The sequence below is a fragment of the Dermacentor andersoni genome, chromosome 6, assembly GCF_023375885.2.
Source record: "Dermacentor andersoni chromosome 6, qqDerAnde1_hic_scaffold, whole genome shotgun sequence".
Taxonomy (NCBI): domain Eukaryota; kingdom Metazoa; phylum Arthropoda; class Arachnida; order Ixodida; family Ixodidae; genus Dermacentor; species Dermacentor andersoni.
Genome location: NC_092819.1, coordinates 107,558,321 through 107,576,899, shown reverse-complemented (window position 1 = coordinate 107,576,899; position 18,579 = coordinate 107,558,321). Strand labels below are relative to the sequence as shown.

The window sequence follows — 18,579 nt, the reverse complement described above, 5'->3', positions numbered from 1 at the left end:
GCGGCCAGTGCTGCGCTTACGCAGCCTTTTAGTTCTGTACATCATTCGTGGTCGGTGAAAGGCGAACTGAACCGGCGTACACAAAGACAGGACAAGCCTGTTTATGGGAATTAATGAAGTCTGTGCCCACAGAGCATTCTATCAGATATTGCCTACGAGAAGTCGTATAAAAACAAGGTAATATTACATGTTCCTAGAAACTGCCTAACTGATTATCAAACAGGACGAACGAAAATCGCGAATAAAGCTAGGCTACCGATACACGGTAAGACCACTGCGAGGTCGTCGGCAGCGCCTGTTTCTTATTTACTGAATGCCGCTCCTTCGATACACCGGTGTTACATATTTGACCACAGTCATCAATAATGCGTAACTAATGCTCTATTTTTTTCTTTAAATCTGGTTGAAATTTCTTAGCCTCCCGTTAAGTGCCAGCCGACGCTCAGTTAATCTGCGCTCGGGCGAAAATACGGCGGCACCAGTGAACCAGTTTCGCGCCAATCCTTAGCCGCATCTTCCTTCAGCTAATTAGGTCACGCCGTCAGCAGGCAATGCCTGCTCTTCAACATTTGAGGTTGCCGTTCCATCGATAGCTCAGTCGGTAGAGCGGTGGACTGTAGAGGCTTTGAACACAGGTATCCATAGGTCGCTGGTTCAAATCCGGCTCGACGGATTTTTTTTCTCTCTACGTATACTGAATGTTACTTTTCTTTGTGATGCAGCAAGAATTGCAGACGTCGCCTCTCCTCATAAGAAAAAGGTTGTCATATTCTCCCGGGCAAAAAATCGTCTGGCCCTCTTCCTAAACTGCGGACTATCCTTAATTCTCAATATTTAAAGCGGACTGCCTCTTGGTGCAATATTCTTCCCGGTTCAACTCACTACAACTCCAACGCGCCCCCTTCCCCCCCCCCCCCCCCCCTATATGCCCATATATCAATCGCAGTCTCGTGGCGCTGCCCACGCGCACAGAAAGCGTATGAGTATTCTGACACTTCACACACACAAAAAAAGTAGTAGCTATTTTTCCTGGGCGAAAAAACAAAGTCGTGGAGGTATCGATCCCAGTACCTCTCGCATGCTAAGCGAGCGCTCTACCATCCGAGCTACACCCCCGACACCATCGCTCGGTAACCGAGTGGCTACCATATTGTGCTTTTCGCGCGAAACTAGGTCGAAGGAAAGCGAACGGCGGAGGTGAGAAGGGGAGGGGGGTGAGGATGGGCGGCGACCGGTTGCCTCAAGAATCTCGTTTCGCATATTAAAAAGATTGTCCACCGCTCGGAACACGTTTTTGGATTGCGGTGGAGATCAGACCATCGTCTGTCACATTGACTTAACGAGTATGCTTGTATTTCATAAACTTGGTTATATATTGTTAACTTGGGTCTGAATGTGGGTGCGAAAATAACATGTGGCTTCGCTTGACGGTGATACAGTGTCGTATATCGGTGTACAGTCACGTAACCAAACAATATTGCACGGTGAGTTCTTTTGCTTGGATATAAAAATGTATTGCCAGATGTATTTTCAGGGCGTTCTGCTATGTTTCTTTGCATCAGACAGCAATTTGTTTCTAATACCTAGTAGAAGTTATTTCATCTTCAGGTGGAGAGAAGCAGCTGATAATGTTGTTTACACATTTCACTGTGTGGAAGGTCGGACTAATGAACCCCTTGTTTTTTTTAGCGGAGTGTGTCAAATGAAGAAATGACTTTTGTCTGATATAAAATTGAGGTCTAACGACACTAGTTCATCGAAGCTTATTCCCGCTAGTTTGGTGACGGCTATAAATGAAACATTGACTCGCCATCCCGGCTCTGCGAAAGTGGACATTCCGCGAAGCTGTGCCAGTACACCACTACAACTGCTGATGGGAGTATGCAAAGTTTTAATTAGCATACGCATGCTTGTTTTCCGCTTGTTCGTTATGGAAACCTGCGCTGTTATGTGCATCGCATGCCGGTTTCCAATTAATGTATGCTTTGTTCGCATCGCATTGCTTAGTGCTTCTCGCCTCTGCAATACGAGAGGGATGAGTCATTGCATTTTTATTTGGTGAGGGACGTATGAGCCATTGCTGATTTGATAATTTCTGCTCACAGACGGACATGAAAGACTAACTATAGCCTACAAGCTTCGCTATAAGAAGGTCACTACATTCTAGCTTACTTTAAATCGAATGGCACCGAATCCTAAAAAAAGAGTAAGCTTTGTGCAGGAGAGAAGCTCCGTTTTATATTAGTTAACTTTACTAGATAAAACGATTGCAGCGCCCGCATCTCCTGTGGTAGCATTGCGCCCAATATACGGAGCTTTGTATTAGTGATTCCGCACATTCCTGCCCAGCTACAACTGCCTGCCTCACGAGCCCAAAACAAAACAAAGAACACAGGGAGAACCGAAAAAAAGGAAGCACTCCCAAAGCATGCTCACCACGCGATGCACGCAAAAGGAAAAAGGAGGTGAAAGAATGGTGAAACAAAAGATCATATACTGCTTGCGATGTTTCACGTACATGGTGCAACACACGGTGTAACTAGCACAACTTGGCTGTTCGACCATCTTCACGGACTGCAAGGGGCGGTTATTTCCTTTGTTGTATGTAGTGGTTTGGTCTCAGATATGGAGCTGGTCAAGAACCGTGCTTGATTTTGTGGTTCTTAAGGCTTGGTTGGGGACCCGCTGAAACCAGCCGCAATCACATTTTTTCTAACTACCACGTAACAGCATGTCATTCATTGCGAACCATTGAACCCCGCACCCCTCCTTCATAGCTCACGACTTACCTGCAGGACAGGCAGCTGGACTTTGACAAACCTACTGCATAAAATAAGAGACAAATTCGGTAAAGGGAAGACTTCGTGACATTGCCAGAAGGCCCAACCGACTTTTTCAATGCTCAGCGTAAGCACTCTGGTCGAGCTAAGGTGAGAAATTTATACGTCGTAAGTGTCAAAACATGGTACCCTGCGAGCAAAACTAGATGGGTCACAGATTCGGCGAAAAGAAACTCAATTTGTTCGTAATAGAGTCGCACAAACCTAAGTTGATTAGTGGAATAAAAGGTTCGCAATGCCAAAATAGTAATACAGTCCTTAATAACAGGTTACAATCAAACGTTGATATCAAAATCGGCTCTATCGCAGAATACCCGCTCTATATACTTTGATCGGGGGAGTACATTACACTTGTCGGTCTTGTTCATCATTTTCTTCGAAGGAAAACTGTTGCGACCAAAACTTTATTGCCTTAGACAGACATGTAATGTCTGCTTACGATTCATGCCTGTTCGTTCAAGCCAACCACTGCCATTACTTAGTTGTGCATTAAAGCAGTAAGCACCGCTTGCGCATAACTTCGTCATTAAACTAATTTGCCAAATATATGAGCGTTCGTGAGAAAGCAACTGTGTATAAAGAGCGAAACAACAATCAATGACCAAATTTAAACGAAGCCAAAAGCGCAAGCGGCAGTGCCTTTCGCGAGCTAAGTTTTATTTTCGCCTACTTTTGGATCAATCTCTATAGAACGACCTGCGTGACCGAGGATTAGAAAGACAAAACACTTCGTTTCAGAGACCGCAGGTTTGTCTAATCGATGACGCCAAGAACTTCTCTGCAGCGCCTGTAGTAAAAATCATGTGCCCTAATGCAAATGAATACACCATCCAAAAGAGCCCCCACTTTATTCCTATATACAGGGTACACAGGGTACACATATGATGAGCTATTCACGGAGTAGCCCCTCATAATGTCGACGTATGATGGCGTTCATGGGCAAAAGTATTTTCGTCTTGAAGTAATCCATTGCGTGTAACCGTGGCTTCGCTGCCTTGGCCACGCTCATTCAGGAGAATATCTCGGCACGTAGGCGCGTGCTTGTGCGAATTCTCCACTATGATATATTTGTAGGCGAAGCAGAAAAGTTCCATGGGAAGAATTACAGATAGTCGGACTAGATGTACCAGATGTAAAAAGCCCCGCCCTATCGAAGTGCGGACTGAACTGAAACGGAAAGCAAAACCAGAAAATATGTTAGCTGTACCGAAGCGCGTGATGCGCTAAATTCTTCGTTGTGGTAGGATAATTAGTAAATCTGGAAACGGGGGAGGGGGGGAGGTGGGAATTGACCTGTCACATATAATTCTCCAATTCATATAAACACTTTGTTCGTCCGGATAGAATACATACCATGCTTTTTTTATCTGACGCCTCTGTGAAACAACATTAGGTGTTTAGAAAAGGTCACTGCAGAAATTCTCGTAAGAGTTGGTTTAAGTGCTTTGTGTGTGGAAGCATTTCGAGGCAATAACACAATCTGCGTTGTTAGAAATATTTCTAGCCATTAGCAATCAAGAGGGATTAAAGCCTCCGAAAGCAGCTGCTCTTTAGATTGTGCGATGGGACCAGTGCTGGCGACGACGACGACGACGACGATGATGACGATGATCTATTAGCATGCCATTAGAAACGCTGCAATGAAAAATAGTCACCTAGCGGGCTTTATTTAATCCGGTATGCTAAAGATGTTTTTTATTTGAAGATTTTGGGCACATCTCCTTAATTTTTTTTCTCTTTCTTAGAACTTCTACAGCCTACATACATTGTATCGCTACCTACGCCTGTTACGTATATCTCGTCCTCTAAACCTCCTCCCTGTTCTCTTTCGCCAAGGCTCTAAACGTCTCTGCTTACTGGTGGATGCTTCCATACACTCTAAATCCAAGCACTTCGGGAAGGTGTATGTGACATAAAAGTCTCGCTGGTGAATACCATCGCATTCCATTAGGGTGTGCTTATTTGTCGCCTGATTTTTCCTGCAGAAGGCACATGTGTAATCTTGTTGCAAATATTTTCTGCGGTATCTTTGTCTGCTTAACCAACCTGCTCGATCCTCAAACAGCAAAGCACTGCACTTTGAGTTGTCGCGCAGACTCTTCCTTCTAATTTGTTTCTTTTCGTTCTTTTAGATCTGCAAGGTCTTTTTTTCTGTTTTCGTTCTTTGCATACACTTTACTAACTCTGTTTTCCTCACTTTCATTCTCATTACTCCAGGTTGCGCAGTTTCATTTTCAACTGCCCTGTACTTGTTTGGCAACTTCGTCTGGTAACTGCAGCTGGAGATACTGGGCACGGCAGCGGTGACGGCGCGCCCTCTGTATTTCGAATTTGTCGCTCTCCGCCTCATCACCTACGCTAACGATTTCGCCAAAAGGTAATAGCAATGCATATTCAATGAAGCATTATTGTCTTTAAGGGTATCTGAAACCGTGTTGCCTCGTGCAAATACACAGAAGGTATCTCTCAAGGGATGCTTCCTCACAAGAACTTCGTGTGAGCACGCTAAGATAGAGCAGGCACGAGTGGCTAAACTTAATTCTCCTCTCGACCCATGGTATTAACCATCAACTATGTCCGGCGTCCTTCGGGCAGTGACGCAAGCTTTGTCTATTTCCGGTTTACTTAAACCGAATGTGTTCGCGCGTCTCTTTCCTACGCGGTTATTCTCGTTAAGCCTAAGCTACATGGCGCGAACTTCCAAGATGAACTTTGCACGGCGAACGGAGATGTGGCGCCACGACGCGCAGTGTTCGCGGCATGTGCAACGTGAAGCCAAACGAGGCAGGCCGGGAATTCAGCGCGTTGCTGCAGCGAAAGCCCGAATGTGCTATGGAGACGCTACCTGTTGCCTATATTATTACAGTTTGATAACTGACCGATGACATGGAAATATCTAGCACGTAGGCTTACGATTCTTTCTGTATTACGCTCGCAAGATATCTTGGTAAACGTCAGAAACAAAAATAAACGCTACCGCAGCTAGGTTATAGCTTCGGCTAACGAGTAAATTTGTTCAAGTACGCTCTATGTAACCTTTCCATTACTCTAAAAATAAAGAAAAATGATTTAGGAAAACCAAAACCTACACTGACCCCGGTAACCGAACTCACACTGAGTGCAAGGCAGAGACCATACCACTACACTGAAGTGCAACTCAATATGACGGCTATCTGACCGACATTTTCTCCCTTTGTAAGGCACCCTTCGCAGTGCTTTCTTTTTCCCGATCTCGACTTGTTGGGATATTTTCCTGCGGCCATTATAAGCCCATTATACACAACACATGGCTGTCTGACAAATGCGGAACCTGCGGCTGCCGCCTCATGCATCTTCATTCTCAACACTGCGGGTAACCGCTGTGTTGATCAAGGAGGTTGGTGATGAGACATTGACGTGCAGCGCTCGCGTCTTGTACAGCATTCTGTCGCTGAAGTTTACTTTACTGACGCATTTAAAGTGCAACACGAGCATAGTACAGCGCGAATACCATTCATGCTCCTGACGACAAAAACGACGTCACTGCACCTATTTTCATTGACAACTCCGCCACGTCAATCGGCTGCCGTCAACAGAGCTGTTTTCAGAAGCAAGTGGGCCATCTGTTTGAAAAAAAAGACGCCTACGTTTATTGCATTTGTGTAATTATTTTTCAGGCAACACAGATTACTATGGATATGCATGGTATTAAAACTAAGCGTAATGCAGCAACATGTTTATTACATTCCCAATGACCTAGCGTGGGCAGCCAATGGGATCGATCGGCCGAGTGGCATCATTTACTCCCGCTACGTAGCTTGGAGAGGGCGGCTGAAATCTCAAGGAAGCGCCACTGCGGCGATCGTTAGTGATGCATATCCTTAAATATTTATAAAAAGTGGCACGCATTCGGGGGAATGTCTAAACATCTCTCAATGATACGAAAGATCTATCCTACCGACTCATTACATTTGTACGCAGTTGGCAAAATCGTTTCGGAGTGCCTGTAAGTGTGTTTCCACCATATTAGGGCACATTAAGCACAAGCGGATGGTCCGGCATCGCGAAAATATTGTTGTGGGAACCTAGCGATCCGGGCCACTTGAAATACTTCTGAAGCAGCCGGCGTAGTTGCTTATTTGAAACAGAACAGCGCGGTATTCACGCGGACGAGCAGGGAGACGCGACACGGACCAGCGCTCGTCCGTGTCGTTCCTCCCTTGTTGTCCCCATGAATACCGCGCTATTTTGTTTCAAATATGTCTTACCAACTCGCCCAAACGTCTGTTTTAAGTAGTTGCTTAGTTGCTACGGTGTTAGGCTGCCAAGCACGAGGTCGCGAGATCGCATTCCTGTCACGGCGACCGCATTTCGATGGGGGCGAAACGTAAAATCACTTTTCTACTTAGATTTATGTACTTGTTAAAGAACCCCAGGTGGTCTAAATTTCCGGAGTCCCCTAATATGGCGTGCCTCATAATGAGATAATGGTTTCGGCACGTAACACCCCACATTTTAATATTCTTTATGATTCTCAAGTACAACTTGAAGTTGAGAACGGCGTTTGATGACAGCGGCAAGAGTTATGGTCGAATTGGTTTGGTACACGGCATTGTAGCATGTCGACGACGACAGTAGGTGCGTGACGACGATGGAATGATAGCTGGAAAGATGATGACGACACAACGACGAAGCTAGCATGAGAAAAACGGCGCAGTGACAACGGAATCACGACAGCGGACGGCGATAAAGACAACGGCTCGGCGTTTGCGCCTTCTCCCGCGCTCGTTTAGTCCTCGGATGTCAGACGCTCCTCCAAATATTAGCTTTAAAATCATGCAGATCGTTCGCTCCGGTGCGCTGGCAAGATGAAACGGTGTATTTGAGAATAGATGCGCTGCCGACTCTCACCCATTTTTGATTCGGACATCGGAAAAAAAGTGTTGCGGAAGCCGAGCGATCCGGGCCACTTGCAATTCTTTTGAGTTATACTGTGAAGCTGGTAACGGTGTTTGTAGATGGCGGCAAGTGTTATGGTCGACTTGTTTTGTAGACGTCATAGGAGTGTAAATACAAACAGCATTTCGGCAGGGAACGCCCCTCACAACTCGGCTGCACATGCACAAGTGCCCTTTGCAACAGCATCTTTGTTACCATCGGAGAATATTCAGTGGACAAGCCGCATGTCCACTGAACCGGTTTCGCGCCGATAGTTAGCCACACCTTAATCGAGTCTTCAAGAGCGGCATTGCTATTTCCGTCGGTAGCTCAGTTAGTAGAGCGGTGGACTGAAGAGGCTTGCCCGCCACCGACATCCATAGGTCACTGGTTCGAACCCGGATTGACGAATTCTTTCTTTTCTCAGGTCTTTTGTTTCCGTTCGAAAATGGCTATTTTCGCTAGAAAGTGATCACCGCTCAGTGCTGTGTGGACGGAAGCGCTGTCGCTCTGCACAAATGACTCGCCTGGACTCCACACACGGTGACGTGCTGTTTGAACTGCATTTCACAATCTCTTGGGCACTTCCACTTAAAATGCTTGTTCACTATCAGGCCTTGATCAAAAATATAGGTGCAGATTGAGCAGCAAATTCGAGAGAAATCCGTGAGGTTTACATCACACGGCTTTGAGGTATCGTATCATTGGCTACATATATATATATATATATATATATATATATATATATATACATATATATAGACTCTGGCTCACCACAGTGTCAGAGTCAATCTATAGCTTCAATCTCGCTTTAGCCACTACCTTAACGCATCGGCTTAATCATAGATTAAAAAGCTCGATAGCCTGTATGGGGTATAAAGTGTTGGCCCATATACGGTATCAGTGTCTGGCAAGCGCAAGTACAGTGGCACGGGTGCCCTGGTTCGTTCACGCAATAACCCCACTTAGGTCATTGACAATCTAATCAGCAAGGCTTTACCTGGTGAATACGGTAAATAAATCGAACGACTTCTTCGGGTACATGGCACTCCATTAGCGAATTGAAGACCGTATTTGACTGATTCATAACGTTCTTGCACAATGGCCCCCAGATACCTAACGCAACACCTTTCAAGCATTTTTGAATCATTAATTGCCTAAAGCACTTTCTTTAATTACCCGTAAACAGGTAAACATCCAGTAATTTGCGATTTGGTTACTGCGTCAGATCAGTATTTTGGAGTTTGCCACTGATTACCTGCGTTTTTATGAAACATCTCGTCCCGGTGGTACTTTAGCTGCATTTTACACACCGTTTAAGCAGATTATTTCTGCTGTATTCCTGAATATATATTGGCAGCCAGTGCAGAATCTGCCGCGACCTTCCGTAAAATGTCGCTCCTAAGCAGAGGTCGATAAACTGAGCGGAATTCAGTCACATTCACTCAGATTTCTTTAAACTCACGTTTACTCGGACTCACCGAAATGACTCTGGCTCACCTTTGAGTGAAAGTCACATTCACGGGTTGGTCTGAGTCAATCGACTCATCAGTGAGGCTGAGGCCTTTGCTTCTAAGTGCGGATATATAGAAATGAATGAGTGGTTCTCTTAAGATTTAGACCAATCAGTGAATTAAATTATCCGTTCTTATGTTCCAAAAACATGACATGGTGTAGACTTTTTGTCAAAGGGCGTGGCACAAGACAAGGGACGGTAAGAGGGGGACGTAAGCAACCGCTCACTTCCGGTCGTTGAAATCAGTGGTTGGACGTCAAAAAGTTGGAAGTCAGCGCTTGTCTACGTCCCCTCCGTTTTTTTTTTTTTTCGTCATTTGCCTGGTTTTGCACTGCTGAGATGTACAACCAACAAGCCTATTCTTATACGCTACTGTAGTTTATTTTGGCAGCGAATTTATTTGGACAATTTCAAGGTCTTTAACATGCACCTAAGTCGAAGTTCACGAGCGTTTTCGCATTTCACCCCCATCAAAATATCGCTGCTTTGGCCGGGAATAAAACCGGCATCCTCGTGCTTAGCAGCCCAATGCTATAGCCACTAAACTAGCGATGCGGGTTGTACCAATCGTCTTCTCAAATGGTGACACGGCATTTTTTTGAAGATCTTGTAGGTGAGATTATGGTTCTTTAAGCTTTGTTTTTCTATCTTTAGCAGAATGCACAAAAAAATTTTTTGGCCAATGTCTGCAATGCTGGTTCTTCTTGCTGATGAATTGTGCGACGTAAAATCTCTCCATATAGATGCTAACATGTACATCGCTAGCACGATTCTTGAATACTCGTCCGGATTTTGCAAGCAACTTGTAATGCTTTAGGCAGACCTCGCACAAGGATTTGGTCTTGTCTGCAACTCTTCTTGTATTCACTTCAAATGCTTAAAGGCGTATAGCCTTGGTAAATTCTATGTTCCACTATCTTAATGCTCAATGGTTACCTCGCAAAGTCTGCGCATGCCCCTCCTTCCGCGAACGTAGGCTATCGCAACGGTAGCTAAAGGTAGGCTCTTCTCGTTGAAACCACAGACAACTGCAAGAAAAAAATTGACAGGTCCGAGAGTGAATGCTAAGCAGTAAAAGATGCGTCGAGAGATCTGGCAGTCCTATAGCATTTCGGGCCGCCATTTGCTTTCACACAAGCAAAGAAGTCTGCTGCCAATGATGTCCAGCGGTAATTATTTACAATGGCGCCTTCGCTAAGTGTACTACTAATGTCGGCAAATTGCAGGCAGTTTTGAGCGTTAAATATCATAATGGAAGCGCAGGAGACAAAGGAAAAGGAAAGGTATACTCCGCGACGGTCCATGCAAAAGAAAACATATAGCTTCATTATCACAAATCGAGTATAGAACAACGTTCATTTGTGAGTCACATTTAACAGTGAGATTAATCAAAAAATCCTGAAGCATTCTTTTTTTTTCTTTCAGGTATCCAAAGTGGCGCATGGGCTGAATATGAAACCCAGTTACATTTAGATGGCACACGTGCACAGAAATGGCTTTTGGAGGGTATGTTTGGTGCTTGGTATGCTTAAACGCGCATACGTGTCATAGACTTCCAGCTACTATGGTTAGCTCTATTAATCTTGTACAAATTACCATATTCGCCAATCTCCCTTTTAGCGTCCTCTGTGCTCAGCGCGTGTTTTTGTTTTCTTATGTTCGGACTCCTCGGGTTACTCTCAAATTATTAAGATACGCAAGACGAAATTAAACTGAATCAATGCAGGACACGGGTCTTCATTCCGCAAGTGCTAAGTAGCTTTTATTGAAAAATGAAGGACCAATGAGCTCACATACATCGGTTCAATGTTAACAGAGTATAGTTTTCAGCATGAGACAGTGCCATTCTGGGCGGACAGTGTTCATGCTATCGCATCCTCTGCTGTGGCTCAACAATCATCGGCAAGGGGCTTGCTGTGTGCAGACAGTGCCTTGGCGTAGGGACTCCAGATTGGCCAGGGCTTGAAGCGATCCGAAGCGAGGTACTCCTTCAGACCCTGAAGAGCTGCGACGCGCTGGCAATATTGCTGGAGAGCAGGGTAGCCCTTCCGAAATGTGCTCGGCCCGAGCGTTTTGACCACCTAAGGAAACCAAAAGTGGCAGGCTGCGCTATACTAGATGTCCCCTATTTGTGCAGTGCATCTCATTAGTTCAATAAAAGTGGCATCGCACCCTGTTGGTAAGCGCCGGATAATAAAAGGAACATTGCTATTAAACATATGCCGTTTTACAAGATTTACGAACCAGCCGAAATGAACAAGCTGTTAATGACAAGACCTTTTCTGCTTCGTGCCCTGTCCAACTTGCATGACAACTGCAACATGCGCTGTTAAGCAGGCACCCTGCGATATGACGCGTGCATGACAATATGCGAAGTGATGCATGGCCGAACAGGGAACTACGGACCACGTGCCTGCTTCAAGGAGTGGTTACGAATGGCGAGACGTTCCATCGAAATGTAGTATGGGCGATCAGCGCTAGAACTTTGCATATCAACAGCATCACCGTGGCACACAGCCTGGCTAGGGGAGGAAACAGTTTTCAGCAGCACATTTTGCATGTGTACTTCAGAAAATTCACCGCTCATCTTGACACACACATGTACATCTTCTGATCTGATTGTGAACCCTTGGGCTGGAACATATATAGGGGCGCATGTAGTTCTCGTAACGTGCGCAGCCATGTACAGAGCTTGTCATCAGGCTAAAGCAAAGGTTCATGCAAGAGCGCGTCTCTATTCATAGATAAATGTCGTCGCTTTCTGTGGTCTCGTTACGAGACGGCATCAGCATATTTTACTTGTCAAACTACAGATTTTTTAAGAACGTAACACAGAACAAAGAAAAGAATCGCAAGTCTAAGCGCTGACATACAGCTAAATTATTTATTTCGTACAAAAATATAAAGCATTTCGCTGCAAGTCAGAGCCTCTTTTATCGGTCCTGTCTCGCACTGTTCGAAAAATGTGCTCTATGACAAGATGTACCAAACAGCTCAAAAAAATACGCTGCCAATATTTTACTTGCACACTTCAACTGCAGCAGCGCCTCCTGCCCAACGCTGGTTTCCCGTCGGGTGATACGCATGGTCATACATTTCCCAAATAAATGCTATACCATTCGTAGCTATCCAGCAACTTGGAGTAAAATGCAATTTTGTCTCAGTCCATATGCGGCATTCAAGACTTTGTGACAGCTGTCAAGTGGCACCCCTTTACAGCAGCACTGCAACGTTTCCACTGGATAAGGAGGGCCCAATGGGTGGAACGCTTCAGTACAGTTCCAAGTACCTTGACAAAATAAGTGTGGCCCTCAGTGAGGACCAGCGGTACAGCTAAGACGAAATAAAATGTAAAAAGGCTCAAGAACACTGCTGATTAGTTGAATACTCAAAAATAATCATGTGCTCCAAGGACATCACGAATATCAGTGAGGAGATTTCATGCTCGCATGTGCTCGTGTTTTCACGATCTTTTCTCGCAATATCAACGGCCTCAGGGGACACGTCAATAATCATATCACAGGCTACCGTGAAACCAAACCCTAAGATCGGAAGTTTATTTATCTTCACTGCAGCTTGACTTAGGTAGATTCTTCTTTGCAGCATGCCTGATGTTACAGAATATTTGTTAATAGAAACAACGACGAGAAAAATGATACCGGAATCGGCTGTTTTTGTTTTCTCTAGGTGACCTTCCCAGAAAACGATGGAAAACAAAACTATGCTTTTTTCTGAAGCTTTCGACGCTATTCGTCGCTGCTGGAAATATCCACCTCTAAACTCAAGCAATTGCCATCTCCATCAAAGTGGATCTGCGGATGAGCGTAATGCTTCTGCGAGGCCGTTATGGCGAAGTGATCAGGATATCGTAAAAATATTGGTACATTGCAGCATCGATTGTGCTCAGTTTCTGCGTGAATTCTCCATCATGGGCAGATGCCCACATCCGCTTTATTGACAATATTACGAGTTAGCTTGATTTACCTACTCGTGCAAAGATTATTAAAACGCAACTAGCACAACGTAAGAAAAAGGTCTTGAGCCTTGTTGCACACCCTTTTTCTTTGAAAAAAAGATGGAGCCGTGAGTAGTCAAACCTTAGTTCACGTGCTTTCACTTACATGCTCTATGTGTCCCATTTGTTTCACCACATTTAGTTATTGCAAGACCTTCTCTTTTTCAAGATCCGCATCGCATCATTTCTCACTTTCTTAAGTAGAGCGGTAACGCTTTGTGTTGCAGCCCGTGGAGCACTATTCGGCAGCTTGTAAACATTCAATCGGTAATATCGGTTAAACTCCGACTGATTGGTCGACCGGTAAGAAGGACGAGGGCTCCAATGTCATGCGAAAGAAAAGCATGATATTGAAGGTGATTACAACAACCACAGACTCCAGACTTCCGTCTCTATACACGTAAACTTTCCACTTTATTCAAAATTATATATTTAGGAATTAACAAGGCTTTAATAAAGGAATGGTAATTTGTCAGCAACCCCCAATTCGTCGCTCTCAAGTGCGAACGCTCATTTGTCATAACAAAGTACACTATTCATTTTCACGAAGGTTCATGAAATAATCGCGCAAGTTCAGCCTCGTGAAGTGGTTGACGCTTCACATACATATTGCTAGAGAGTTCAACATGTTGCTCAGCATATTGCTAGAGAGTAACTAGAGAGTTTCAATCAGTCCAATCCAGCTACTTTAGACCTTGTTCGCGTTGACAGTACTTATTTGAAACAGTCCTCCATACCTCAAATATCTCGCAGTAGCGAATAACATTTGTGATAAAAACACATGTCCGCTAGTTACGCTCATATTAGAGGATAGCCCCCTCACTGATGAGCACACGAAACATTTGCTCCCCCAAAGTTTTAGAATAACTTTAGCCATTAACGTGGTCCTTTGAAGTCATCACCCGTTTAGCTGTGTTCTGTAGCACAACAACACAGCTACCACACCCCGCACACAGACGGGATTATACACATTAAACCAGTGTGACCGCAGGCCTCTTGTTACACGTCCTAATTCGCTCTACCGACACGCATGTTTGGGTAATTAAGGGGGCATAGTGTATGTCCCCACTTCTTGGCGCAATGCGGTGAAGTAGAATTGACGTGCAACATTTGGCCTCGATCCACCCAAAGATTGACATGGAAAGTAGGTGTTCCACTGCCTGCACCCTACAGACGACGGGTCTTTGCCACGCAAGCTCACCAGCCATGGCGGTTTTTGAAGGGCCTGGAGTAAGCGAGGAAAAATCTCTACGTTTGTTCATTGGCTTCTTCCGAGGAGCTCAGTTGCAAGTTTGTGAAACTTTGTTACCAACGTGGTAGACGCTCAGGTGGAATAACTACGGGCCAAGCATGCCGGGCTAACCCCAGGTGCTGTACCCCCGTGAAAACCCCCACCAACATTGCAAAGGTAACGTGTGTTAGGAAAGTATTCTCGATTTGCTGATACCAGCTGCAACCAAAGTTCGCCAGTTTCATTTTCATTAAGCCTTAAGACACTTATGTTTACCCCGACAACTTAGTATCTTACTGCATATGTTCTCCTGTTTAAGTACAAACAAATATGCTTAATATTCCTGTCCTATTTGTCGCGCACACACCTCAATAAACCGTACAATCGCATGCCTAAGACGCATTTATTGCGTGCACATGTATACCTGGAGGCTCTCGTATAGCAGGAAGTCGACGTAGGTGACGTTCTTGCCTGCGCCGAACGGCCCGTGCTTGTCTAGGTAAGCCTCGAACTCGTGAAGCTTCTCCGCAATGTCGACCAAGAACTGGCGCCGCTTGTCCTCGGTGTATCCAGGATCATAGCATAGGCGTATTGTAGCCCACATGACGTCAGAGGCCTGCAAAATGGAGACAGAGGAAGCGTAACGAAGTCAGCCTACTTTCCCGCCCCATTAACCATGACACGCAGCAATATAATCAAAATTTCTTACGAAGTTACTATGACAATGCGGACATATATAGGTGTAGTGTTTAATCAGAGTGCAGCTATCGAAAATTGAACATATTGCGAATGTACTACTACCCTACCAAATTGTACTTCGCTTCTGTGTGCGTGAAGCCTCTTCAAACGCCCGTTTCTTTCACACGCGTTTCGCGTGCAGAGCTTCGTCTTCATCATCTTTTCTCACATACTCCCGAGTGCGTATGTGTGAAATAAATATGAAAAGTGAATTGCGACCGTTGTCGAAAATATTTAAAGAAGAGATTCGTTGCGCCAAGCGTTGCGAATAAAAAAGAGCTCGGCGACAGAGGCCGCACCAGCTGACCATCGAAGGAGACATGGCCAAGCGATTGCGACTGCTGGAACTAAAAGACAGTTCATGGCGCTGAAACGTGCCAACGAAACTGCAAAAGAACGACAGAAGCGATTGGGAAACGACAGATTGCACAAGCGTAACAAGCGCGCTGCCGAAATGGATGAAAAGCGACAAGCCCGACAATTTGCGCATGTTGCATCGCAAATGGCTGTCACGGCTATCGTCAGGCGGGACTTCATCCACAACCCATTTAGCTTTGCCTGTTCTTGCGTGATAGGCTGTGGCACAGGGACTTGGACTGCATCGTGGCCTCCCTGTACGCGACCTTGGCGTTGGCCTTTCCCGACTTTGAAGATATTGTCTTCGTTTAGGGTTTGTCGAGTGGGTAAGTCATCACTCACCCAACTTAAAATACCTCTGTACTCACTGAGGAGTGAGTATAAATATCTGCCCAAGCCAGCCAATCTCCTTCCTCTCTACTGTATAGCGGAGTGCATGATTTCCCCTCACGTACTCTTCATGCAAGTGGGAAGGCTGCTCTACAACACTGGCCAGTATGGCATGAAACCTCAAAACGGTCATCGTGCAAGTCTGCAATCCTCCTCCTCCTCCTGTATCCATCGACTAACCCATATGCATTATGTAACCCACTGTGCATGACTATGTGTATCATATGTGCAATAAAACAATAGTTTAACAGCGACATTATGACTTCAAAGGAATTAATTATCAACCGTTCAGCAATGCCTCACATTGTGCAAGAAATTGGCTAATTTGATCCAAGAACATGTTCTTTCGCACGATATTCTCTCGACGGCACAGCCAAACCGGCTGCAATATTTTTTTTTTCTGTGTATTGCGAAAGGAACTGAATATTATCCGTTTTCCACACTCTAAAGATTGTTCTTTCAAAGCAGAGTTTGCAGAAAGACACTGATGACAAACACAGAAGTAAACAGCGCCTTACTCTTCTACTTTTCTTTAGTTAGAGCCAACAACAATTGTCCTACAAATAACCAACTGAGTCTTGCTGTTCGACCACAAGCTGGTAAGGACCCAGACTTGCTTTGCTTGGTCCACAGTCTTACTGACCTACCAGTTTAGTTATTGCAGCCTAGACTAAAAGGAATGCATTCCATACATCATTTATATACATTTCAGTAAAGAAATAAAAAGGGGAAGGGGCAGCTGCTGGCACGCGTCGACATTCCACCAGCCAATGAGGTTACAACGGAATTTAAGCCACGATCTACTGGCTTGCGCCTATCTTTAGCAGAGTTAGACTTTAGGCACGCATACGGCTCTATTTACCAGCGTGGCTCCCTCTTTCTCCTATTCCCACGCTCATAGCGTTTCCTCGCTTCATGGGCGCCTCTAATTTCTATCGTCACGTTTCTGTGGAATTTGTCCGCAGGCCCGCTCTCAGAGAACACCAGAAGTGACACGGGCACCGACAATTTACAATCGCTCCCTCAAAAGGAAGTTTTACTGCAGTAGTAATTATATGGACACTCCAAGCGCATTTCTGCCGTTGGCGTCGGCGCCGCCGTCACCGTCAGGTTCTGTATAAAGTCCAAGCGCAATCACACCATCGCCGCATGCCCTACGCTGTATGTGCCAGTCAAAGAGTGCGAGGGGAGACGACGATCGCGGCTCAATCTCGCTCGCGCGAGAGGGACGGAAGCGGGAGCGCGCAGTTTTGCGTGGCGCACCAAATAACCAACGCTGCGTGGCACCAAGGGTAGGGGATCGGCGTTCTACTCCGTCGGCAACTGCGCATGTGGCGGCTGCGCGCAGTCGCGAGGCCGTGTCTTGAAAGTGATCTGCATTGGGGGCAGAGTCTAGGTGCGTCTGCGGCTCGTAGCTTTGTGCACACTGTGTTCTCTAGGCGCTCATTTTGCGTTGAAGTGATAGACAGCATGATAATTGCGCTCGCTGCCGCTGCCGCGTTTCCTCACTCCAGCGTTTTGACCCCGAATACCCACAGCCATTTGAGTGTGATGTGTTCATGTTTGCTGTGTGCGCTGACACCATGCTTTCAATTGAGCTTGCAAGCGAATGTTTACAAGTTGACACGGCTGATAATAAGACTATCCTTACTTCGTGTGCCTGTCTCCTAATTTGCTATCGCAATCAATACTTCGCCATTCGGGCGAAACAGAGACTTTTTGGCGAATTATATGTTTTCACTACGCCGGCCTCTTGGAGTTTCGACGAGTAGGCTGTTGTCGTTTTGGGGAATTCATGGCATCGTCGGCGCGCAGGTCATAGGCCGTGCGAAAAGTTCTTGCCATTCTGGGTCCTTGATCGAAGTCATTTAGACCTGACAAAAGAGCGTGCGACTTCATCGCCGCCCACCTTTGTTGACAGTGTCATAGTTCCCACATTCATTGGTATGGATCAGTAGGTAATTACTCCTGCATTCGAGTGCTTCACGCACAGTCAGTCATCGCGTAGATAGAAAGCCGGCCATGTGATTATATACTTTAGTGCGCCACGCCGACTAGGAGCGCTTAGCACATACTTTGTTGTCCGATTTAAAGCGGAGCGCAGCATTCACCGCCGCGTATAAAGAATATTTACTTTCGGGCTTGCGTGGACAAGGTTGGCAAAATTTTGATTTCTTCGCAGAGGCCAGCGGGGCCCTGGACTGAGAGGCTCCAACCGCCCCTCCTTCGAATCTTTTCCATTTCAATAAAGTTTCTATCTACTTATGTATCGACGATGTGAAACGGCCTTTCCTTCCTGAGCAAGAAATTTGACCTTACTCGCGCCACCGCAACATTCGGATAGAATGTAGGAATGTATATAGTGAAAACAAGTGGTGACCGGCCATGCACTACCCCCACACATAAAGAAAAAAAGATGCTGGCTCTGCCTTAAACTAGAGTAGATGTAAGCATGAAATGGCAATCGGCAAAGGAGATTGGTTGGAGATGATACTAGCCACAATCTTAAAATGGGTGTAGAGCCTGTTCGCCACGGCACACCCCACCCCACCACACCGCCCCACGCCATACTGTG

The 18,579-nt window shown here is 45.6% G+C and overlaps 1 protein-coding gene and 1 non-coding gene across 3 annotated transcripts in view; one reads left to right on the top strand and one right to left on the bottom strand.

Annotated features, from left to right (window-relative positions):
• LOC126522325 (glutathione S-transferase B-like) overlaps window positions 1-18,579 on the bottom strand; it is a 129,802-nt gene that overhangs the window by 21,805 nt on the left and 89,418 nt on the right. Inside the window, exons 3-4 of one of the 2 annotated variants that reach the window (XM_050171055.3) lie at window positions 14,944-15,135; window positions 11,010-11,354 (exon numbers count right to left, since the gene is read on the bottom strand). In XM_050171055.3, the coding sequence (XP_050027012.1) occupies window positions 11,163-11,354; window positions 14,944-15,135 (384 nt within the window). In that variant the 3' untranslated portion in view covers window positions 11,010-11,162. Of the gene's footprint in view, window positions 1-11,009; window positions 11,355-14,943; window positions 15,136-18,579 lie in introns of those variants that run through there. The other variant, XM_050171054.3, reaches the window with a different exon arrangement.
• Window positions 584-673, top strand: TRNAY-GUA (transfer RNA tyrosine (anticodon GUA)). The gene is given in 2 exon segments: window positions 584-620; window positions 638-673. It is a non-coding gene; the product is annotated as a tRNA-Tyr (tRNA).